General features: G+C 39.2%; 1 protein-coding gene across 2 annotated transcripts in view; it reads left to right on the top strand.

Moving 5' to 3' along the window:
• Polr1E (RNA polymerase I subunit E) overlaps positions 1-25,147 on the top strand; it is a 143,491-nt gene that overhangs the window by 95,093 nt on the left and 23,251 nt on the right. For both annotated transcript variants that reach the window (XM_067128707.1, XM_067128708.1), the window contains exon 6: positions 18,702-18,923. In XM_067128707.1, the coding sequence (XP_066984808.1) occupies positions 18,702-18,923 (222 nt within the window). The remainder of the gene's footprint in view (positions 1-18,701; positions 18,924-25,147) is intronic.

The following is a 25,147-nucleotide window of genomic DNA, read 5'->3' as shown; positions in this document are numbered from 1 at the left end:
CAGATATTGCCCCAGTGCTCTGCTCTTGATGTTGACGCAGTCCTCTATGCTTAGTAGCCCTCTCCCCCTTCCTTTCGTGTTATGTATAGTCTGTCTCTATTTGCTCTTGGGTGTAGTGCTTTGTGTATTGTCATGTGTTTTCTAGTTTTCTGGTCTATGCTGCAGAGTTCAGCCTTCGTCCACGCCACTACTCCTGTGCTGTATCTTATTACTGGTACTGCCCATGTGTTTATGGCTTTGGTCATGTTTCCGGCGTTGAGTTTTGACTTGAGTATTGCCTTAAGTCTCTGCATATATTCTTTCCTGATTGTGTCCTTCATCTCTTGGTGTTTTATATCCTCTCCTTGTATTATTCCCAGGTATTTGTATCCTGTCTCTTGATGTTATTGATGCTATTCCCATCTGGCAGCTTTATCCCTTCAGTCCTTGTTACTTTGTTAAACTATTTTTTTGTATGTTTATCCCTTCAGTCCTTGTTACTTTTTTTCTATTCCAAACTCCATCCTGATGTCCCCAGATACAACCCTTACAGTCTGGACTTGGGTATCTATTTCCTTCCTTGATGCTCTTACCATACAGCTTGATGTCTATGAACATCAGATGGTTAATTCTGTTGCCTCCTTTTTTGAGTTGGTACCCAGCATCCATCTTCTGCAGTAGTTTTGTCATGGGAATCATGGCTACTATGAAGAGTAGTGGGGACAGTGAGTTGCCTTGAAAGATCCCTCTCCTGATTTTAACCTCTGCTAGTCTTATCCCAGAGCTTGTAAGTACTGTATTCCAGTTGCGCATTGTATTTTTAAGGAAGCTGATGGTGTTTTCCTCTGCCCCATATATTTTCAGGCATTCTGTTAGCCACATGTGCAGTATCATGTCGAAGGCCTTTGTTGTAGTCAGTCCATGTCATGCTTAGGTTGGTTCTCCTTCTCTTACTATTCTTCATTACCATTTTGTCTATTAGGAGCTGGTCTTTTGTGCCCGTACACTTCCTTCTGCAGCCTTTCTGTTGGTGGGGGATTGGGTTGTATCCTCTAGGTAGTTGTATAGCCTTTCATTGATGATACCTGTTGTAACTTCCATATTATTGGTAGGCAGGTGATAGGCCTGTAGTTACTTGCTATACAGGCAGTCCCGGTTTGACGGTTGGTAGACGCAGGTTACGACGCTTTTCAAATATATTCATCAGAAATTATTTCCTGGGACGCCTTGTCGTGACGCCGAGCCGACGGAAGAAATATGGCCCCAAAATGGCAGAATAATCATAATTTGAAGGTTTTTTGATGTAAAACTCAATAATTGTTTACATCGTTTTCAATGCACCCAGAGCATTAAAGTAAGGTTTTCTTATGATTTTTGACGATTTTCCGATGTTGCTTACGACGGTTCGACGGCGCAAGAACGGAACCCCGTCGTCCATTTCCATTGTTCTTGTCTTTCTGTATTAAGGATGTTCTCCCTGTGGTCATCCATTTGGGCACATGGTGGTTTGTGATACAATGCTGGAGTTGTTCTGCTATTCGTGGGTGTAGGGCCTTGAAGTTTTAGAGCCAGTATCCATGGACTTCATCGAGACCTGGTGCTTTCCAGTTGGTCATTTTCTTTAGTTGGTGTTTGACTGTGTCTGTTGTGATCTCGGTGAATCTTTGTTTTATTCTCCCCATTTCTTCTGCCTTGATTCCTTGGAGCCATGTTGCATGTTTGTTGTGTGATACTGGATTGCTCCATATGTTTTCCCAGTCTCTTACTTGGTTCGGCTTCAGGAATTTCCTGGTGGTTGTCTTCCTCTCATAGTTGGCTGTATAGTCTTTTCTGGTTGGTTCTGAAAAGTTTGTTCTGTTGGTGTCCTTTATTCCTGTTCATATACCGTTGGATTTTATGTGCTTTGGCTTTAAGCCTCTATTTTATGTCTTCTGTTGTGTTGTTTAGTCCCTTCTCCTGTACTTTTAATTTCTCATTCAGTTCCTCTCTTGTTTTCTTGCTTCTTAGCCTCTTTTCTGCCATCTCTTTCAGTTTACTCAAGTCAGATGTCATCGCCATGATGTATTTTTCCAGGTGCCTTTTCCCAGGCTGTCGCTGTTTTGGTTTCTGTTGGGTTGGTTGTGATGGTGGTGTTGGTGTTTGTATCCCCATGAGTTCTACTACTAGTCTTGCTCCTGCATATGCCAGATTATTTGTTTCTGTGATACTGGCAGTGTGGATTATGTCATTAACTTCACTTGAAATTCCCTTAGTTTCTTATTGTTGTAGGCTTCCATGGAGGGGATCTTTGTTCTTTCTGTATCTGGCTTCATCCATTGTCTGATCTTTTCCACCCATTCCGACCTTGTTACATCTTTGGTGTTTCCTCGTGTGTCGTTGTTTGGTAGCTCATCATTCCTGTCGTTTTCTGTGTCATCATCTCTTAGTTTATCTTCTTGTCCTATGCTGCTGGGTGTTATTTCTCTTTCCAGTTCCTCTCTTTCTATTATTATTATTATTATTATTATTATTATTATTATTATTATTATTATTTCAGTAGATGAAACCTATTCACATGGAACAAACACACAGGAGTCATTGACTTGAAATGCAAGCTTCCAAAGAATATTGTTTCAGCCTCTCACCACAGACCCCACACTGCAGCAGTAACCGATATGATACAGAGCCAGTGAATTTTCAATGCCCTGGGGGAGATGCAAGCCTGCAATATCTGAGTGGCATGTCACGACACTAACCACTATACCAGCGGACCTGCTGAATAGACAAATATTGAAAATAGCAAAAATACAATTTGAAGGTCAAGAATTACCTCTAAAAATAAAAATTATGATCCAAAACAGAGAATTAAGAACATATTTTCCAAAACCACTACAATGCCAAAATTGTAGTAAGCACGGACATACAAAGAAAAATTGCCGAAATACCTCTGTATGGGTTTATTGTGGATCTAATGAACATGCCACACAGTAGAAGTGTGGTGAACCAAAATGCGTAAACTGCGGGCAAAATCATCATGCAAGGTCTAAGGACTGCATGTATTATATATACAAAACAGAGCTGAAATTGTGGGAAAGAACATGAATGCCTATAAAAAAACCAAATTAGAATTGAAAGTCAGGGGAATGCATGATCCCACTAAGAAATGGAACATTTTCTTCCAAAACAAGAATAGATAATGAAAAAAGAAAATGGAAATAGATAAGGGTAACAAAACCCAGATAGATAAATGTTAAGAAATGATAGAGTTCATCATATCAGAGAGAGAGAGACATCCAAATCCTTTGGGCCAGCCCTATGAGAGCTGATAGTCAGCTCAGTGGTCTGGTTAAACTGTTTTAATAACAATAATAAAAACTACCTTACAGGAAAAAACTGAAATAGTAAAGAACCAAGACAGGCATACAAATTCTAATGTGGATAATATTTGTTCAAATTCATTTGAGATATTAAGACAAATAGAAGCACAAGAAGACACTGCATGTACTACAGAAATATTAGAGGAAAGTTGTATTGAACTGGAGGCCAAAGATAACAAGAGACCTTTAGAGAGAACTCCACCCAAAACCAAAGAGACAGATGTTATTAGAGAAACATCAACTAAACTGAAGACAAAAGACCTGAAGAGAGAACATAAACCAAAAAGTTTTATGTTTATGCCTTAGCGCTGAATGACCCTGTGGGTCCCAGTGCTTGGCTTTATGCCTAAATCACATACTGTATTCCTATGTGTATATACCTTTATCCTATAAAATAACAATAAAACCCGTGGAAGCAGATATCCAAAACATCAAAAAAATAGTTGAAGAACAAACCATAGACAAGGATGAGTATGTGAAGGGAGAAGAAATTACTCCATCACCAATAATTACTACAACAAGAGTAAATGAAAAAAGATACATGAAAACACATATGGATGTAACGAATGTCTCGTTGAATATTGCAACAAAAACAGAAACATACCACAAGGTAGTTTAATGAACACTAAGAAATTTTATTAAATACAGAAACAAAGAAACTACTAGTTTATACACTCATGAAAAGGGCTGTATATGCATTGCAAACCTAATTTATTATGAAGAAAAACAAATAAATGTTGTGAATAAAATCTTAGAAAAAATAAATTATTAACCTGCAAAAAGATAAAACCTGAATACTTAATGTAACATTTTCAATAATTATATCATACAATGTATTGTAAATGGTCTGCAGACCAGATTACACTTGGATGAAATACAATGAATACTTAAAGAATATGAGCCAATGATATTATATTTACTACTGTACACGTCAACAAAACATAAAAATAGGTAAATACGTTAGCATCTTCATCTAGAGAGGAAGAAGGAAATTTAGGTACTGCCATATATGTACATAACAGAGTATTTTATGATTTTAATATTTAATCATGTCAAGGAAACCCAATATGGTACTATATTTGCACAAAACCAAATAATACAGGAAGTACAGTAGAGTAATTTATAGGTTCAAATGATATGTGCTGTATGATGATAATGAAATCATGACATTTTATTAAAAAACCACATGGAACATTTTCCTTAAGTATAGTAGACAGATTAGATTGGAATACAGTAGATGACATGTACAGTAAGTTCCAAAAGTGAAGCTACAAATTTCAGAGGATTTCGTTTGAAGTTCACTAACTGGCAACTACAACACGTAGCTGAGAAACTTATTTTTTTTTTTTACATTGAAAGCTCCATCAAGCAAAATGAAGCCAACATATGATGCATAAATATCAAATCTATGATATTTATAACAATCATAAGAAAAATTACAGTAATAGTAATTATTTCAAAGTACAGTAATTACTTCAAACTACATAAACGAAACAATTTGAAATTTTCGTTCAACACAGGATTACCAACATTACCGTTGTATATTTTGAGCAGTGTGGAAACAAATATTTAATATCATAGTGCATTATCAATTATTTTAGCGAAGATGCATAAAACCATGCAAGTATCAATAGAATATAAGGGGAAAATCTCTGTAACATTAAACATAATCAATCATGAATGCACCTAGATTCAACAGAGAAGTTGGGTGTGGTTGGTAGTTCTGATTTTAGCTTTTAGGACCCAACCATTCGGACTCTACTTCAACTTTGGCTTTGGTTTCGACCCACGACACAAACGTAACAATATCTACCCAACCTATGAATCACCAACCGTGTCCTACTAGGTTTTGGGGGGGACTTTGACCCAATACCCCCATCGCCAGCCAGTAATATTGAATAAACAGGTAAATCAGTTCCCGCCTTCACTATGTTTGCAATAACTGACAGAAAGTAACCACTGTTGAAAGGGTAAACTTGATGGCAAACAGGTTTTCCGTTACAAATACAGAACCGTTACAAATACAGAACCGTTACAAATACAGAGGGCTTCTCCAAATAGTAAAAGTGTTCCCAAATCATTCAAGTCTAAGATCCACCAAGGTTGACCGAAAACAACTGAAAATTCATCTATCTGACTTCCTCACTTCCTCTGCCTTGGCTTAGGCCTAGACTTCCTCACTTCCCCTGACTTGACTTAAGCCTAGACTTCCTTACTTCCCCTGGCTTGGCTTAGGTCTAGACTTCCTCACTTTCCCTGCCTTAGCTTAGGCCTAGACTTCGTCATTTCCCCTGACTTGGCTTAAGCCCAGACTTCCTCACTTCCCCTGACTTGACTTAGGCCTAGACTTCCTCATTTCCCCTGACTAGATAATGAAACCTAATTAATTGAAAATCATGTTTACAACCATCTAGATATCCAGACAACTCAATTTATTAAATAACAAGCTGGAAAATATACTTCCTTGATTTTTGAAATAGGCCTAACCATGTAGCCATGCTAAACGCGCATATAACTTGGATTTCGTTTTTTTTTTTTTCACACCAACTTGTGTCTTGTTTATATTTCATTCAGTCAGATGCTAAACTTTTGTGCTTTATCAAAAGAAATCATAACTTTTGATATGACACTATAAAAGTAGAAAGTTAATTTACAAATCACATTAGGCCAATGCTTATGCACTCGGTTCCTGCTGCCAGTCAATGGTGAACACTCGATATCACACATTGAGAGCCACAGATGTTTTTACAGGGAAATTCTTTTTTGGGGGGGAATTTTTTTTTCTTTTGATAAACAATTATTGAACTAACATTGACCATTCACTGGGAAAATACCTTCTGTGGTTCTACAGTTAACCCTTAAACGCCGACTGGACGTATCGTATGTCGACTAAAATTGTCTGTTGGGTGCCGAGTGGACGTACTGTACGTCGACTACAAAAAATTTCAACCTTCGGTCAACTTTGACTCGACCGAAATGGTCGAAAAACGCAATTGTAAGCTAAAAACTCTTACATTCTAGTAATATTCAATCATTTACCTTCATTTTGCAACAAATTGGAAGTCTCTAGCACAATATTTCGATTTCTGGTGAATTTTTGAAAAAACTTTTTCCTTACGTCCGCGTGGTAACTCGCCGAAAATTTCAGAAATTCTTTGGTCATTTTGTCGTAATGTTTGCACCGATTTATATTAGTCGTTACATAAAGTTTTATATATGGAAATGTGTGCAATTTCATGTAGAATACAACAGAAAATAACTCATGGTTGTAGCTTCTATCAGTTTTGAAATATTTCCATATAAATCACGATAAGTGCCAAAATTTCAACCTTTGGTCAACTTTAATTCGACCGAAATGGTCGAAAAACGCAATTGTAAGTTAAAACTCTTACATTCTAGTAATATTCAGTCATGTACCTTCATTTTGCAACAAATTGGAAGTCTCTAGCACAATATTTCAATTTATGGTGAATTTTTTTAAAACTTTTTCCTTATGTCGTTTTATATTAGGTGTTACATAAAGTTTTATATATGAAAACGCAATTTCACGGTAGAACATGGTTGTATCTTTATGTTTTGAAATATTTTCATGTAAATCATGATAAGTGCCTAACATCTCAGAAATTCTTTTGTCACTTTGTCGTAATGTTTGCACCGTTTTATATTAGGTGTTACATAAAGTTTTATATATGAAAATGTGCGCAATTTCATGTAGAATACAGCAGAAAATAACTCATGGTTGTATCTTTTATCAGTTTTGAAATATTTTCATATAAATCATGATAAGTGCCAAAATTTCAACCTTCGGTCAACTTTAACTCGACCGAAATGATCGAAAAACGCAATTGTAAGCTAAAACTTACATTCTAGTAATATTCAATCATGTACCTTCATTTTGCAACAAACTGGAAGTCTCTAGCACAATATTTCGATTTATGGTGAATTTTTGAAAAAAACTTTTTCCTTATGTCCGCTCGGTAACTCGGCCAAACATCTCAGAAATTCTTTCGTCACTTTGTCGTAATGTTTGCACCATTTTATTTTAGTCATTACATAAAGTTTTATATATGGAAATGTGTGCAATTTCATGTAGAATACAACAAAAAATAACTCATGATTGTAGCTTTTATCAGTTTTGAAATATTTTCATATAAATCACGATAAATAGAAAAAATTCGACTTTCGGTCAACTTTAACTCAACCGAAATGGTCGAAAACTGCAATTGTAAGCTAAAACACTTACAGTCTAGTAATATTCAATCAATTACCTTCATTTTGCAACAAACGGGAAGTCTCTAGCACAATATTTCGATTTATGGTGAATTTTTAAAAAAAAACCTTTTTATGTCCGCACATTATGAATTCATGCATCATTTTGTGATAATATTTTCTCTGTGTTGCTTTGATCCTTTTACAATTTGTTATATACCAAAATCATTGCAATTTAGTGTACAATACAAAGAAAAAAAATAACTCGTTAGCTTTAACCGTTTTGCTCACAGCACGATTTGTATACAATTATATATGAAATTTTTTTTCGCGCTGTCATATATTTCAGTATTTATATATGATAATGATTTTTTTTCATTTCTGATGGTTGCATACTAAACTCCAGGCAATGACAAAAAAAGGAACTAAAAATGAACTCTTAATCTTAAAAACTAAGCGTGCTGTGATTTTTTGAAAAAAAAAAAATTATTTCCGCTTCGCGCTTAACTCCCAAACGCGCATGGCATACGACAGACATTTTGTAAATAGAGGCTCGGCGTTAGAGGGTTAATCACTGATACTTATCAGATTAAGAGGATGACAATAATTGGAATAAAATATACTAACTGGCAACCCCACAAGTTTCTAAAGAAGTACGATCAATTTTGAAAATTGTAGCTTCACTTTTGGAACTTACTGTACACCAGTGATCATTTCCATATATTAATTTCCTTATTACAGAATAATCCTGCAAACATGTCCCTCACCAAACATGTATAAAGCAGATTGGGAGCGAAATGAATTGCACATTAGGAATATCCCATCATTTGAATATTTTAAAGATCGTAATGAAACTTATAATTTCTTGTTGATTTCATTATAAATGATGCTGATAAAACAATACCAAAATCAAAATCTCATCCAAAAAAACAAAATTCCATGGTGGTCTGATATGCTAACAGAATTAATAAAAATAAAATACTCAGTAGGTAGACAGTTAGATAATTTAAATAAAAAATTCAATAAAATTAATAAAACATTACCGATATTAGAAGGAAATTTTAAAAAATGATATTACCATACAAAAAATATCTGCAAAATTTAAAAAAGATATAATTCAAGGAAGAATCATTTCATGGAGGAAGTATGTATCATATCTCTCTAATAATACTCCCGTACAAAAAACATGGAAAAAATCTAAATGGTACCCATGTTAAACCATCTAGACATGCCATATTAAAAGATAGAAACAAGTTATCTAGTTCACCCAGTTACCCTAAGGGGACAGGTTGCATCTCATCTAAGGTATTTAGTTGAGTGAGGGAGAGAGAGTGAGTAACTCATCCCCACCCTTTTCTCTTCTCCTGTCTCTTGCTTAGGGCATTGAGTCAGGTTGCAAAACCAGGACCCTGTCCATCATCTTTTAGTTTTAGATTGATTGGATGCAAATCCCCCTTCTCTCTAGATGAGGCAATGAAGCAAACCCAAAGGCTTTAATAGCAGTTTTATTGGTACTCTTGGCTTCACAACCACAAGTCTGTCTGTTATAATATCTTTATGTTCAACAAGTTAGAGGTGTGAGAAACCTTCCTCTGTTCCTCCAGACCAGGAAGGTAACTCCCAGGTGCGTTGAACGAACCAGTCGGTTCAGAGATTACCTAGAGCCCACCAAGGATTAAGTCTCCTATATAAAGAACGAAGGCTTGTATTTGTGTAGATAGCAAATTGTTAAAGTAATTTTTATTTTTCCTAACATACAAATCTGAAGTTCTTTACATTAGGGGCCAACCTTAGCCACCCCTTATCTGGCACCTGGGCTAGAAGGCAAAGTTGAGTGCACCCAATAGGGTGGGCAGGGCCATTATTGCACCCTGAGGTTCTTTCCAGGTTCCCTTTGTCCCCTAGCTTCAGCCCTCATTGGATGGGTGGGTACCGTTCTCAGCTAGCACTCTGCTGGCCCTGCGGTCGATTCTCTGACTGGCCAGTGAAGCATTAGAGGAATTTATTTCTGGTGATAGACGTTCATTTCTCGCTATAATGTGGTTTGGATTCCACAGTAAGCTGTAGGTCCCAGTGCTAGGTAACCAATTGATTCTTAGCCACGTAAAATAAATCCAATCCTTTGGACCAGCCCTAGGAGAGCTGTTAATCAGCTCAATGGTCTGGTTAAACTAAAGTATACTTTTCAACCCCTTTCATTCCTTTAACTGTACCTCCATTCATATTGTCTTTCTTCTATATAAGTTTTCTCGCTGTCCTAACAGTTTATTCATAGTGCAACTTTGAGTGTTTTCATCTTATGATACCTTTAAAACCTTTCTACTCTCAGTTTCCCTTTCAGTGCTGAATGACCTCGTAGGTCCCGGCACTTGGCCTTTGGCCTAAATTTCATATTCTATTACAAAAGTAAGTGCAGATCAAGAGGTCGGCAGGGCTTCCTGCTACCATTCAATAGTTAACAACCTTGTGTGCAAGATAAACAGCTGTTCCAGCTCATGTTCATAAGCTAAATCCTATGTAAAGAACTTCAGGTTTGTATGTCAGGAAAAGTACAAATTAATTTAAAAATTTGATATCTTTTTGCAGTGGTCCCTCTAAAATTGCCTTACCTTCTGAGGGCCATCATCTCATGTCAGTTCTTGGCTGGAGGCAGACCAATCATTTCCATGGGTTAGACTTATTGGTCCTTGCCAAGTGCTACGCTTTCCCACCATCCTTGTGAGTGTTGTAGAGAGCTAGATGAATGTTAAGTGAGATTCATAGAAACAGTATAAATTTTCATTTGCCACTTGGCGTTTTTCACAGTTTACCTAACACTCATAGTACCTACCCAGTCTCCCCACAATCCAGTGCACAGAAAACTAAGGCAAAGAAAACGGAGTTGTTCTCTCCTTACCCACCAGAAGGAAGGTAAACAGTAAGACAAGATAGGCTGATAAACTTGGTACAGCCCCTCTTTTCTTTTATTTTTTTCTCATCTGCAGGGCAAGCCAGTGGCCCAAAACTTACAGCTGTATGATTGTAGGTGAGTTTTGAAATAACCTATTACAGTATAACCCTTTCACTTATTGTTCTTCGTTTTTAACATGCATTTTTTCCCATTTTTATATGGGGTAAGCACGATGCCTTCTTTTGAAGGACTTTGATTTGGCGGAGGGTTAGGCCATAGCCTCGATCAGCTGCCCTGCCTGAAATCGCTTAGACCCCGGTAGCGAACGTGTACATGTTACCAAATCCCCAACTCCCTTTCTCCCAGCAGCGAGGAGAACTGGGCGGGAGATGTGTAAACACTGACAGTTTTCAAGGTAGACTGCTCAATTTTGTTTCATTTTGTAGCTGAATGATTGTTCTATACAATGACTTAAAAAGGCCCCCAAAATGACTGTATGAGGTGGAATAATAAGTATGAATTATGACGTATAAGAAAGTTTGCCAAAAAAAAAAATTCATGTAAGCAACTTACCAAGTAATTACATAGCTATAGTTTCTAACTTGCACGGCAGCCATTATTTAAAAAATCATGGTAGCACTTTGGTAGTTTAGTGTAGGTGACAAGCCCCACCCACTAACAGGAGCACTGGCAACCACTTAGTAGAAAACGTCATTCTGTTTCTGCTGGCTCTCTAGTAAACATCGGGGTTTGCAGCAGCTTTGTCCATTGGTTTTACGTTGAATAACTGGATTTCAGTGAAGTTTTATCACTTATTTTGAGTAGCCTTCAAGACTTGATAGCTTTCAGGATCAGTATTCTAGTTTTTGTTGTTATTCTGTCAGATTCAAGTTCATCTAGTTTTTGCTACTGTAGCGAAGGTTGCAAAAACAGATTGATCAAATCTTCATGTGACTCATATAATTTGCAGTAAGTGTAGGGTGCAGTTATGTAGTAAGGAGAGAACTTGTGCTGAATGTGCTGATTGTCCGAGTGCCTGGCGCCAGCTCATGAGCTCCCGGCGCCTGCTCTCAAGCGCCTGACACCAAGTGAGCTTAAGTGGAAGGTGCTTAAATCTCATCTAGACAAGTTAGTGATAGGAAGAAGAATGCAGCGAGAAACGTACTTCTCATAGCCTAAATTCTATACCTAAGCCTACGTTAGAAGATAACCCTGCTATTCCTTCTTCCCCCCTTTCCACTTTTTCTCCTGCTACTAGCCCTCCTACATTTAATCCACCTGCTCCCACACCTGGCTCCCTTGCTTTATGGAGAAGTGGAGGAGGTGGCTATTTGTCCCATCGGTTTTCCTAGACAAAGATCACTGTCACGCTCCCCTGAACCTGGGAGAAGATATACCGGAAGACCAATGGAGGCTGATGGGGTTGGCCCATGGGTAGCTGCCCCCTCAGTTGAACCTGTTGCTCGTTCCCAGGTATCGGCAGACAGCCCCTGGAAAGGCGACTTGAAAGGAGACAGTATTATACAAGAGGAGGAGGTGGCTTCTCGTCCCGCCAGTTCTCCTAGATGAAGGCCTCTGTCCTTCTCCCTGAACCTGGGAGAAGACATGCCAGAAGTCCAAGGGAGGCCGGTTGGGTTTGCCCACGGATAGCTGCCCCCAGGTCGAATCTGTTGGACACATATCCCAGGTTTCAACAGAGCCACTGGAAATACATCTTGGATGTGCACCAATTGTCATCCGACCCTCAGGATTCCAGCCTGGACTGGAAGTGCTGCAAGTGCTTCAAGATTCATCTTGTCCACTGGAGAGGCCTGAGTTGATGCTGGCTGCTCTTCTCTGCTGTCCAGTTAGCGGTTTAAGGAGCTGGTTCGCAGCCCTCAGCATTCCTGCAGCGCATGGGACAGTTCGCAGGATTTCTTTCCTGAGCATCTCTGTTTGGCAATGGTATTTGGCTCCCAAGCATCTAACGATCCCTCTCATGGAGAGCCCCCTTGCAGTCCCTTCTTCCATCGTTTTGACGGCCTCCTCAAGAGGCTCGGAAAAACATTCGGCCCTTTTGGAGGAAGTCTCCTCTCCTTCAAAAGAGAGCCATAGAAGAAGTGAGGACATCAACTCAGAGGGCTTCAACTACCATCTGTTTGTGGTCCCCAAATCATTGGGGTTTGGAGACCAATTCTCAACATAAGCACCCTCAATCTCTTCATCTGGAAGATGAAGTTCAAGATGGAGATGAACCAGTCAGTCCTTTCATCGATTTACCAGGGTGATTGGATGATAACCTTGGATATGTAGAACGCATGCTTCCACTCCCCCACCCCCACCCCCAAATCCATCCGGACTCCAGGAAGTATCTAAGGTTTGTCTTCCAGGACACTCTAAGGAGCCCCTTGTCAGCATCTAAATGCCTGTCTCCTCTCGGAGCGCCCAGCACTAGCTAAATTTTCCAGTTCCAGGCTCTTTGTTTCGGCCTCTCCTCGCCACCTTAAATATCCACAGTTTATATCTGGATGACTTGCCACTTCGATCCCCTTTGAGGGAAAAGTACACGAAGGACTTGAACATTATCTCTCTCAGGAACTGGGAATTATCATCTACCTTCAGAAGTTCCAGTTGGCCCCTGTCAAGGGTAGATGCAGTAATGTTGAAGAAATATATTGAAAGAGAAATATCTCTTTTCCAAGACGTTACTGTTTCCTGTGTGTGCTCGATGATGTCATCACCAGTCAGTTACTGTTGTCAACACTTTGTGGGCAATTAGCGATTTGATGAAAACCTTTCTTGTGGAAACAACACCTATCTCATGCCATGCCTTTGTAGCATGGTGCAATATTGAGTCCACATTTCATCAGAAAATTTGTTCTAGAAGCTTCTATGGTGTGACTGGAAATGGGCGGTTATTAAGGAACCGCTCAGTAGGCAGAAAATAAAAAAACTCCTTATATGGGAATGACACTTGTCTGTCGTCATTAGCTCCACCCATACAGTGGTATGTAATCTTCCAGAGGAGACTGCCCAAGACAGATAGAGACAGAGAGGGTTATCAGAGGTTGGTCAAAGCAAGGCTCTGATGGGAGTATCCCCTTCAGGCAACTTTTACTCTTATCTCCATAAAAATCTTGTCCTGCCCGAGATGAAGAGAAGCAGCCAGCCCTTCGTACTTGTAACGAGGTGAAGTCATGAACCCTACTTACCAGAAACGAAGAGAAGCAGCCAGCCCTTTCTGCTTGTGATGGGAAGTCTCCAAGCCCTCCATGTTTGGGATGAGGTGAAGCAGCAAGCCCTACATACCAGTGAAGAAGAGAAGTAGCTAGCCCTCCCTGCTTGTAGTGAGGAGGAGTCACCAGCCCTGCCTGCCCTCCATTTGCACTATTTCCAGATTCTTGGAGAAACAACATTTACTGTCCCATCCTGAAGACATCCCTTTTGTGACTTCTTCGAGCTCATGGTCACCATGCCAGCTTCATCTCTTCAGCTGAAACTCCAGTCTTCCTTCTGTGATGTCTTCAAGCCTGAAGCCACGTGTCAGCTTCACCTATTAAGCTGAAACTCCAGCCATCCTTCTGTGACGTCTTCAAGCCTGAAGCCACATGTCAGCTTCACCTATTAAGCTGAAACTCCAGCCATTCTTCTGTGACGTCTTCAAGCCTGAAGCCACCACGCTGCCATCATCTCTTCATCTGAACCCCTAGCCACAAGGGCAACTCACCAACTTGCCATCTAAGTATTATAATTGCTCTGCCTTCCAACCTGTTCCCCCTATCTATAAATGCTGTGATTTATTTTGAATGAAAGCAAAAGGCAAAACAACATTTTATTTTCTTTGTAAGTAATTTTGTGAGTAAATGTGTTGTAGTGTTGTAAGAGTTTATATGGAAAGCAACATTTTGTTTTCTTTGTAAGTAATGTTGTGAATAAATGTGTTGTAGTGTTGTGAGAGTTTCTTTTTATATTCATTTCCCATATTTCAGTTGCTGGTGTTGAATCCTCATTGTTTAGAGTTTGAAAGAACCTGCAACGATTCTTGGATCAAGACAGCCCCGTCGCAAGAGTTCCTCTATTTGGGGATGAGTCTCAACTCTCGTACTTTTCAGGCTTTTCTGTCTGCCAAGAGAATTGCCAGCTGCCTTCAGATGGTCCACAAGTTTCTAGCCCATTCTTCTTGCTGAGCCCATCAGTGGATGAGCCTAATAGGGACATTGTCATCCATCAAGATGTTCGTCAGGTTAGATATTCTTGTTATGAGAGTGTTGCAATTCTACCTCAAGGCACACTGGGACAGGGAAACGCAGCCGAACACCTACGCGTTTCTCATAAACCCAGAGATCAAGTTGGTCCAAGAGCGGTGGCGGTTTGAATGTAGACTTTCGGGAGGAAAGTCCTTCATCCTCTGAGCCCAGACCTAGACTTCTATTCAGACTCCTCAGTTCTATGTTGGGGAGTTCTCTTCGGGAAGGGAACTGGTAAGTTTCCGGGACGAGGTCGCTGAAAGAACAGAACCTTCACATCAATGTCAGAGAGCTGAAAGCAATTCACTTAGGGCTTCAGTGCTTCATGACTGTAGTTCACAACATGACTGTAGTGGTCCATTCAGACAATACCACAGCCCTAACGCACATACGAAAGTGAGGCGGCACTCACTCATTTTTTCTCTGCCAGACAGCAAAAGACCTTGTACTGTGGACAGATGGACAGATCAAAATCGAGTGAGTCTTGTCACTCGATTTATTCAGGGCAAATTAGATATTCTGCCGGACGAACTGAGCTGCCGAAAAGCTGGTCCTTCCCACTGAGTGGACTTTGGATCCCCTGGTCAATCGGGATCTGAGAACTATGGGGCAGTCCAACATTGGACCTGTTTGCCACCTCAAGGAACCATTGCCTTCCTCTTTTATGTTCTCCTACCCTGGACCCTCTAGCATGGGTAACAGACACCATACTGCAAGATTGGTCATGCTTGGACCTCTACACATTTCTGCCCTCCAACATGGTCAGGGAAGTGCTGAACAAGTCTTGGGCTCATTGCAATAATATGATGACCCTTATAGCCCCATTCTGGCCCATGAAAGAATGGTTCCAGGTGGACTTTATGAGACTCCTTCCCCAAAATCCGTGTCTACTCTGAGATACCCAAGGTTGTATGCTCTTATCCTGACAGTTTCAGACTGTCCGGAAGCTTGTTAGAGCGTAAGGGTTTTCAAGATGCGCAGCAGAGGCTTGCAAGAGAGGCTCGATTTTGCAAGATGCAGGCATTCAGACTCAACATCTCTTCTTCTGAGCCAAGTCTACCAGGCTCACCAGTGGGTGATTTTAGCTCAAAGCTGGTGTCTCAGACTCAACATCTCTTCTTCTGGTCTCCTGGAGCCTGGAAGTAGTGTTGAAGTGCCTGACAGGTCCCTCTTTTGAACCTTCATTCCTCTTCTCAGAGAAACCTTAATCGGAAGATTCTCTTCTTCATGGCCTTGGCTACTGCTAACATTTTAGCGAGATCCAAGCCATCGATAAAAGGGTAGGTTTTTTCACAAGGAGATACAGTTTGCTACTTTTCCCTTGGATTTTTAGCCAAGAATGAGGACCCATCCAAGTCCTGGCTCCGTTCTTTTTCCTGCTAGGGCTTTAAGGTATTACTGAGCAGGACCGAGAAGATCAGAGGGCCATCCGGTAACCTCTGGTGCTCAATCAAGAGCCCATCTTGCCCTCTGACTAAGAATGCAATGTTGTTCTTCATGAAAGACTTGTTTTTTGAGGCGCACTCTCATATACAGGACACTTTGCCTACTTTTAAAAGTGAAAGCTCGTGACATCAGGAAAGTCTCCACCTCATTAGCTTTCAGGCTTAATATATCCCTCGCTGACGTTCTTCAGTCGGCCTACTGGAAGTGCGAACCGACCTTCATGTCTCACTGTTTGAAAGAAGTTGAAACAGTGTGTGTGAAAATTGCAGTACCCTGGGGCCATTGTCATTGGCTGGCACGGTATTGGGGGGAGGAAGCATAGGAATCTCTCTTTTTCTCCTACTATCTCTTCATCTTGTAGTAAGGTGTTGAATTTTCTGGAGCCTGAGGGTACAATGTACCTGGAGTACCCACCAGTTCAATGGGAGGGTGTGGTGTTTTCAGTGTAGGTGAAAGTATTGTCTGGTTGTTTTTTTATACTGGTACTGAGCCCAGGGCAAGGGCACTTGTGTATGCTTTGCCAGCAATCAGGACTATCTTCCTCTGCAAAGCTCCTACTTAAGTAGAGGTGACCCACAGCTCAACCACCACACCACTGCAGGTTAAGTTGAGCACCAACCAGAGGCAGTATTCACCCCAGTAGCTCTCTTACCAGGTAAGGAAACAACTAGCATTGTTTCAGTGCTAGTAAATTGTCTATTTCAAAGTCGTTACCATACCTTGATGTTTTGGAATGGAATATGGCCATGTATCCCACCCCCATTCAGTGTGGGATTCAGCTATCTAATTACTTGGTAGGTTACTTATATGAAAATATCATTTTCATAATAAAATTAAGTTTCATATATACTTAACAAGTAATTACAGAATCGGAGCCCACCCTCCTCCCCTCTCATGGACATAAGAACGCAAACATAATGAGGTTTTTTGGTAAGTCATATCCAGTACTCCCATTAGTGGGTGGAGCTAGTTACCTACACTAAACTATCGAAGTGCTACCACAATTTTGTAAATAAAGGCTGCTGCACGGGTTAGAAACTATAGCTAAGTAATTACTTGGTAGGTATATATGAACATTTTATTATGAAAATGTCATTTTGTGATGGGTTCTTCATTTTTCAACCTTAGTACACCCAGGTAAATTACCTAGTTATTGAAATGCAAAAAGTTTTAGTAATAGCAAGGAAATATGAACAAATTAATGACAAAGTAGCATCACATTTTCCACAAGAAAAGGGGCACTTAACCCACGGGATGTGTGAAAAACTCTCTATACCATTTGTGCTCAAAGACGTGTAGCTCTGACAATATTCAAGGTAGACTGCTCAATTTTGTTTCGTTTTGCAGCTGAATGATTATACAGTGGCATGAAGAAGCCTCTAAAATAACTTTATATTGGTGGAATAATGAGTAGAATTTACAAAACAAGAAAATTTTGCACTTTCCCCCAAAACAAATTTGCCAGGTAAATTACCTAGTTATTGTAATGCAAAAAGTTGTAATTATAGCAAGAAAAATATGAAATTAATAGCTAAGAAGCATCACATTTTCCACAAGAAAAGGGCCAGTTACCCACAAGATATGCATAAACAAGTCTTTAAACCGCTTTTTGTTTAAAGACGTGTAGCTCCAATAATTTTTGAGGTAGACTGCTCAATTTTGTTTCATTTTGCAGTTGAATGATTGCTCTACACAATAGCATAAAAAGCCTCTCAAAATAATTTTATGTTGGTGGAATAATGGTGGAATAACAAGTAGAAATTACGAGATAGAAAATTTTGCACTTTTCCCCCCCCAAAAAAAAATTACCAAAAAACAACTTGCAAAAAAATATTTGTTTTTATATGTATCATACACAGATAAATTACCTATTTATTACAATACAAAAGTTGTAATTATAGCAATGAAAAAATGAATGACAAATTAGGTAATTTTTACATAAAAAAAAGGGGCACTTCAGTCAAGCATTCGTTCTTCGCTGTCTCTCTTGCACAGAAAAAAGATAAATGATGTAATAATAGAATAAAAATTTAAAACTACAGTATACAAAACAAACAAACATACATGTTACGTATGCGTAATAGAATATCAGGAATACTTACCAGAAATGATCCTCATCTTTACTGATGGTTTTTGCATTTTTTTTTTACATTTGTGTATGTCTTAAAAATGTGAAGGACATAAATTTGGGTGGTGTCTGTATCAGTCATCTGTAAGCAAAAGGCTTGATATGAAAATTGATATGCTTTATGATTATATCGTTGGGTAGTAGGCCATAGACTAACTTATATCAAACTTAGCAAAGATCTAGATCTTTCATTTTTGTGGACAGGGTCCCGCCTCCACCCTCACCCCCATTGAAGTAGAATATAAAATTCAAATTTAGATGAACAGCTATTATTATAGTATATTTTGTAAGTAGGATCTTTCCAGTATGATGTAACAGTTCTGTTATGTAACTAGTACCTTGGTTTTGGTGTCCTGAATGTCATCAAAAGATGCAGTGTATTGGTAATGTTTTGTTTTGAAAATCTTATACTTTCTTGCTACTTTTATGTATTTGCAAAAATATTATTTCATTATTTCATGTGACAGGTATTCGTTGTTGACACGAGTCATGCTGTCGGTTGCTAAACTTGAGGCTGATGAAGAAAACCAAGTTAGACTTGTCTGCCTTGCTCTTTACGTAGAGTATCTTGTTAAGCTCTGTCTGCTAAAGAATAGAGATATATGGAATCGAACGGTTCTAGAGGGCTGCCCACATGAAGTCAAACAACACATTCTTAACCAATATACAAAGGGCAGGGGTAAAGGAAGGTAAGCATTGAAAGATTGTTATGTCTCATTTTAATTAGGCAGTAATGCCAAGCGTAGCACTAATGAGTCAGGTGTGAGTTATTCAACAGACAAAAGAAATCTCAAGTCCTTCCTTATTGCTTGAAAATTGTCATTTATTGTTCAGCTGACATGTATTTCAGAGGTGTTTTAGCTTGTGATAAAATCAGTACTTTTAATGAAGTCCATGCTGTATTTATTATTGTCAGGATGGATGGATAATGTGAGTCTTCAGTGCATTATGTTATGATTTAGAGGAAAGCATGGTATTTGTGTATAGGTTTAGAAGGAATCATTTTGAAAATGCAACAGTAAGATGATTTTATGTCATACTTTGAATTTTTTACAATTGAAAGTAAAAAGTTAGTATTTAGCTATGGTATTGGACCAGGATTTTCATTAGTTATCATGTATGATTTTATACCAAGAAACATCTACTATATATATATGTATCAAGGAAACCTTTGCTATACTTTATACTTTTGTTCTGAGTGTTAACTACTTTTCCACTCTTATGAAAGGAAGTGTGGTTAATAAAATTTTCCCATCGATATGGAACTTCAGTCATGTTGAAAATTTGACTCGGTCAAGTGAAACAGAAGTCTATTAGCTTTCACTTGATGAATGTAAGATAAGGTTAGCAATAGTCTTTTGAAAAGAGAGAGGAATTATCATGTCAAGGTCTTTTCTTCCCAGATTATTTGAAGGATTTCAGTATTTAATTGTTATGTCTTGAGAGGAAGGTCATATCGTATGGTTTTATCTCCTTGTTTAAATTGAAATATTTGTTTTAACACAGTAGCATTAATTTACAAGAGCCTATCTTGTACATCACCACAGTCTTCTGACACACTCAAAAGAAGGGCACTTCCACCTGGCCAAGCATCCAGGATCTTCAGCTCCTCCAGCTTCTTTTGAAGTGCCAACACCTTTTTGACCCTCATAGGAGGAGGTGGGACCATACACAGCACCAAATACAGCAGTAACAGCACCTATAACATTGAGGCACTGCAACAAAAGCCACCTGTTGAGGGAAAAGCATTGTGATGCGCAAGCACACAGCAGCTGTTCTGAACGTGAATAGTAAGGACTGATGCAAAACTGGACAAAAGAGCGAAGTGCACTCTGCTAATAAGTGCATTGGTGCTCTTTGAATGTAGTCAATTAGAGAAGGAATTTAATGATGTCGTGATGCATATCTCTATAAGCCATTCAAGAGCAAAAAACAATGACGTGTAATGAAGTATGGGTTTTTGCCAATAACACGAAAGTTTACAAAAAACTTGATTGCTTGCCCAGCCATGCCTCTTCTATCATACCTTATTGAACTTGATATATATTCGTCTCAACCAGTTAAAAGTGATAAAGTGACTTGTGATGACAGGTCAAGTGACATAGTGCTTTTAATCCTTAATGGATGGATCCCTGCAGTAAAGGATCTAAAACAGGTTTTGGGTGGTGGACAGATCCCCTCTGAGGAGGGTTAATATTACACACCATACGATTTGTCTGTATCGAGCAGGAAAGAGTTTCCAATACTTCAATGGCCCATAAATGAATTGTGGAAACTAAGAAATTTGGCTCAGCTTGATTGTGGGCGTCTTGGGAACTTCAGTATTGTTCTTGGCTTGGAGGGGTGAGTGTCTTGCTCCTCTCTCTGCCGTGATGTCTTTTTATTTATTTGCTCATAAATACGCCCAGGGATAACTGTTGGTTTTAGTTCTTATCTTTTATGATATGATGTAAGTTACAGTAGTAATTTTGCAAAGAAATATTAGAAAAAACATGTATAAATAAAAAAAAGTTACTGCATTTCCCGATCTCAGTAAATTTACATGAATATTTTACAACAGACATGCTCAGAATTGGTTACTGATTTTAGTTTTTATCTGTTATGATATTGTGTGAGTTGTAGTTATAATTTTACAAATAAAATAGATTATTAGAAAAAACATGTATAACTTGGTAAAATTTACAAGTGTTTTGTAAAAGAGGTCCCACACAGGGTTGTAAATAGTCACTTTCAACTCCCCGTGGAAGGTAGGGAAAACAAGAAAAAGGCCAGCTCGGATTACAAAACTTCAGATCAAAAGATAATAGTGGCACCAATATTCACCCCTGATGATACTGATAATCCTTGGCGAGATGCCTCAGTGTGTGCATTTTCTCTCCTGATAGTAAGTATCTAATTAATGAGAGAAAAACAGTGATCGAAGTAGTACATGTAAAATTTAGAGACAGGGCAGCATTCTCAAATACAGAATGGTGCCTGGTACCACCTCCACCAGACTTTGCAAAACCAGTAAAAGAAACGGTTCTCCTATCTGTATGTATAGCATTAAAAGCTATAGAAGACACCCTTTACCAGGTCAGCAGAAAATGTACCTCTACTGCTATTTTGGATAAGACCCAAATTGCCCATTGAGTAGCCCCAGCCTCCTGTCCCTTCACTTTTAAAATAATTAATCATATGAGGGCGGATTTTCAGAATTTTGTGGTAACTAGAAAACAGGAGACAGTGGCAGAATTAAAGCCATTTGCCATGGTCATCCCAGTCTCGAATAATTTCACCAAGGAATGGGCAATGCTTCAACTCCCTTTTGAAAGGAAAAAGCTCCCTCTAGACATAGCTACCCAACAGTATGGGACCCCAATGAGATGAATCTCAGAGGGGACAGCCTCGGCAGAATTTCATGCTAGGATCCGCTGGAAGTTGCCTCCAAAAGGCTTCCCGAAGATTCCAAAACAATTTTTGCTGTTGTGGCCAAAAGCCCAATGAGAACCCTATGGGAAGCACTCTGTGACTTTCTAGAATGGCGCATGAAAGCACAACTGGAAACATTGGAGGGCTCCAACAAGTCACTCCCCAATGTGATTTCATTATTAGTTTTAAACCCTTCTGTAAGGACTTGTTTGAGGGGTCTGTTGTGGCTCAACTTAACGAGCAAGCCCACCAACAGAAGTGTACAGTGTACGCTCTCCTTGGAAAAGAGGAATTCAGAAAAAAAATGCAAAACTTTCTTTTACCCAACCCAAAAAAGGCTAATTCATTATGACCAAAAATCATATAAGCCCTCAATTACCCCAAAAACTTTTCCTCAAAAACAGGTAGGTGGTCAGAAGAGACAACTTCGTACAAAGGGACAGCAACGACATCCTTTTTACAGGGTCCAAAGACACTCTTACAGGGGAAAAGGAAAAGCAACACCTTGAATGCCTATCAAGGGCAAAGGCAGAGGAAGAGGTGGATCCCAATACAAATTGTATGGTTGGGGGTCACCTTTGATGACACCACAGGAAATGGACGTCATCCCTTTGGGGACAGCATTATTTTCAGTGGGTTTGGGTGGAAATGATCTCATCCCTTCCCTCCTTACATATATTCGCTGCCAAGCACGTCTCTTCAGTGTCCCCAAAAAGATTCCTCTGAATGAAGAGTGAACCTTGACCTGTCAGCATTGAACAAGCATATTGTTTGCCAAAAGTTTTGGATGATTACAGTTGCCCAAGTACATTCAATTGTTCCACAAGGGACCTGGACAGTTTCTGTAGACCTGAAAGATGCATGCTGGGATGTCCCTATCGCCATTCTTTTCTGCCCCTTCCTAGGGTTCCGAATAGGAAAAGATACATACAGGTTCAAAGTCATGCCCTTTGGGCTAAACATTGCCCCAAGAATTTGTACAAAATTAGCAACGGTAGTTGTTTGAGAAGTCAGACAAGAAGGAATACAACTATTAGCCTACCGAGACGATTTGTTAATCTGGGGGCCCACAAGAAAAGAGTACTTGAGAAACCTAAGAGCAGTGGTCAACAGACTCCAGTCAAAAGGTTTTCTAATAAATTGGAAAAAATCCTGCCTCATGCCCAGCAGATGTTTTCAGTGGCTGGAACTGTTTTGGGATACTCTTCACGGCTGGTTGTCTCCATATCAATACTCAAAACAAAATAAGGAAAGACCTCAAAACGTTCATTGCACAGCCCAGAGTTTCCTGATGGCAATTAGAACGTACGATGGGCCTGCTGTAGTTAGCATCAGTAGTAGATCCAATACTCAAATTGCAACTAAAAAATGTGAACAATTTCTGGCTATTGCACGTAAGGAAAAAGATGCAGGAATGACCTCAAAAGGATCAAAAAGTTGTGGAGATACTTAGGCCTTGGACCCAGGAAGAAGTCTCTGGTGAAACAGTTCACCTTGACTCCTCTGTCTGTACGAGTGACAATACATACAGATGCCTTGTTGACAGGTTGGGGAAGACATTGGGAGGATTGTCAGGTGGCAGGAAGGTGGTCAGCTATTCTGAGGAATTGTTATATCAGTTTCCTGCAGCTGATGGCTGTCTTTTTGTCTCACAAAAAACTCAAACCTTCAGAAGAGAGACATTTTGTTGGTTCTGGACAACATGACTTCAGTGCCCTGCATCAAGAGGTCGGGATCACATTCACCTTATCTCAGTATGGTAATGCTAGCCATCCTTCGTATGGTGCAAGCAAGGAAGTGGCACTTGTTTACAGTTCACCTCACAGGCTGTCTCTTTATCAAGGAAAACGACAACCTCAACAGAGTGGTTGTTGGACAACCACTTTTTTTCAAACAATAGCCAACATGCTTCCATAACCAAAAGTGGACCTGTTCTCCACATACGAGAATCACAAACTTCCAGTGTGTGTGTCCGATTTTGGACAATCATGCAACAGCAAGAGATGCCTTCCTACAAGACTGGAACAAATGGAAGACAGTATACCTTTTTCCTCCATTGTCCCAGATTTTGAAGGTTTTGAGCAAGCATCAACCTTCAGAGAACAGTTTACTTAATACCCCCAACTCGGCCAAACAGGCATTGGCTCCTATTACTCCAACAGCGGGCGAAGAGATCAGTTCCACTATTGTCTGCTGTTCTATCCCAGACAGTAGGAGGAATAATCGTCTATGCATCCTCCTTTCTGAGCCGAGACCTTCAAGTGTGGATTTTTAAAATATTGTCTACTGTAAAAATTACTCGCCCAACTGTGCTAGGTACTTAGTGCAAAAACTACGGACATCATCTATCCAACAATACCAGTCCGTATGGAAGATATGTTTAAATTATATCCATGCTGAAAGGCAAGTTGAGACAAATGCCTTGCTGTTCCAATAATCATGGCATATAAGGCAGCATTAACAGAACCCTTGGTTTATGGATTCAGTATTGACTAGTTTAGAAATTTTCACTTCCCTTCCCCAGTCTTTTGCACTACAAAGACCTGTTCCCAAAAGGCTTCCAATTACTTGGTCCCTGAATAAGGTGCTTAGACTTCTGCCAACCCCTCAATTCAGCAGATCCAATACAACCACAACTCACATGCTGCAAAGGGCGATCTTCTTGATTGCTCTAGCATCAGGAGCTCGTATTAGTGAACTAGATTCACTTAGACTGGGTCGATACATCACTCAGACAGCTGACCATCAGTTTTCATTGTCCCTATGCCCATCATTTCTGGCCAAGAATGAGAATCCTTTAAGAAGGAAACCTATTTTGATAAGAAAACTCAATTTAACAAACAAGACATTATCTGGGTTCAGGCACTTAACCCTTAAACACCAAGCCTCTATTTACAAAAGTGTCTGCTGTATGCCGGCGGCTTTCGGGAGTTAGCGCCGAAGCAGAAAAAAGTTTTTTTTTCAAAAATCACAGCATGCTTAGTTTTTAAGATTAAGAGTTCATTTTGGCTCCTTTTTTGTCATTGCTTGAAGTTTAGTATGCAACCATCAGAAATGAAAAAAAAATTTATGTAAATATTGAAATTTATGACAGCTAAAAAAAAATTTTATATATAATTGTATACAAATCATGCTGTGAGCAAAATGGTTAAAACCAATGAGTTATTTTTTTTCTTTGTATTGTACACTAAATTGCGATGATTTTTGTATATAACAAATTGTAAAATGATCAAAGCAACACAAAGAAAATATTATCACAAAATGATGCATGAATTCGTAACGCATGGACGTAAAAAAGTTTTTTAAAAAATTCACCATAAATCAAAATATTGTGTTAGAGACTTCCCGTTTGTTGCAAAATGAAGGTAATTGATTGAATATTACTAGACTGTAAGTGTTTTAGCTTACAATTGCAGTTTTCGACCATTTCGGTCGAGTTAATGTTGAACGAAGGTCAAACTTTTTCCATTTATCGTGATTTATATGAAAATATTTCAAAACT

The sequence above is a fragment of the Macrobrachium rosenbergii genome, chromosome 27 (genome assembly GCF_040412425.1).
Source record: "Macrobrachium rosenbergii isolate ZJJX-2024 chromosome 27, ASM4041242v1, whole genome shotgun sequence".
Lineage (NCBI taxonomy): Eukaryota > Metazoa > Arthropoda > Malacostraca > Decapoda > Palaemonidae > Macrobrachium > Macrobrachium rosenbergii.
This window is presented reverse-complemented; position numbering and strand designations above follow the sequence as displayed.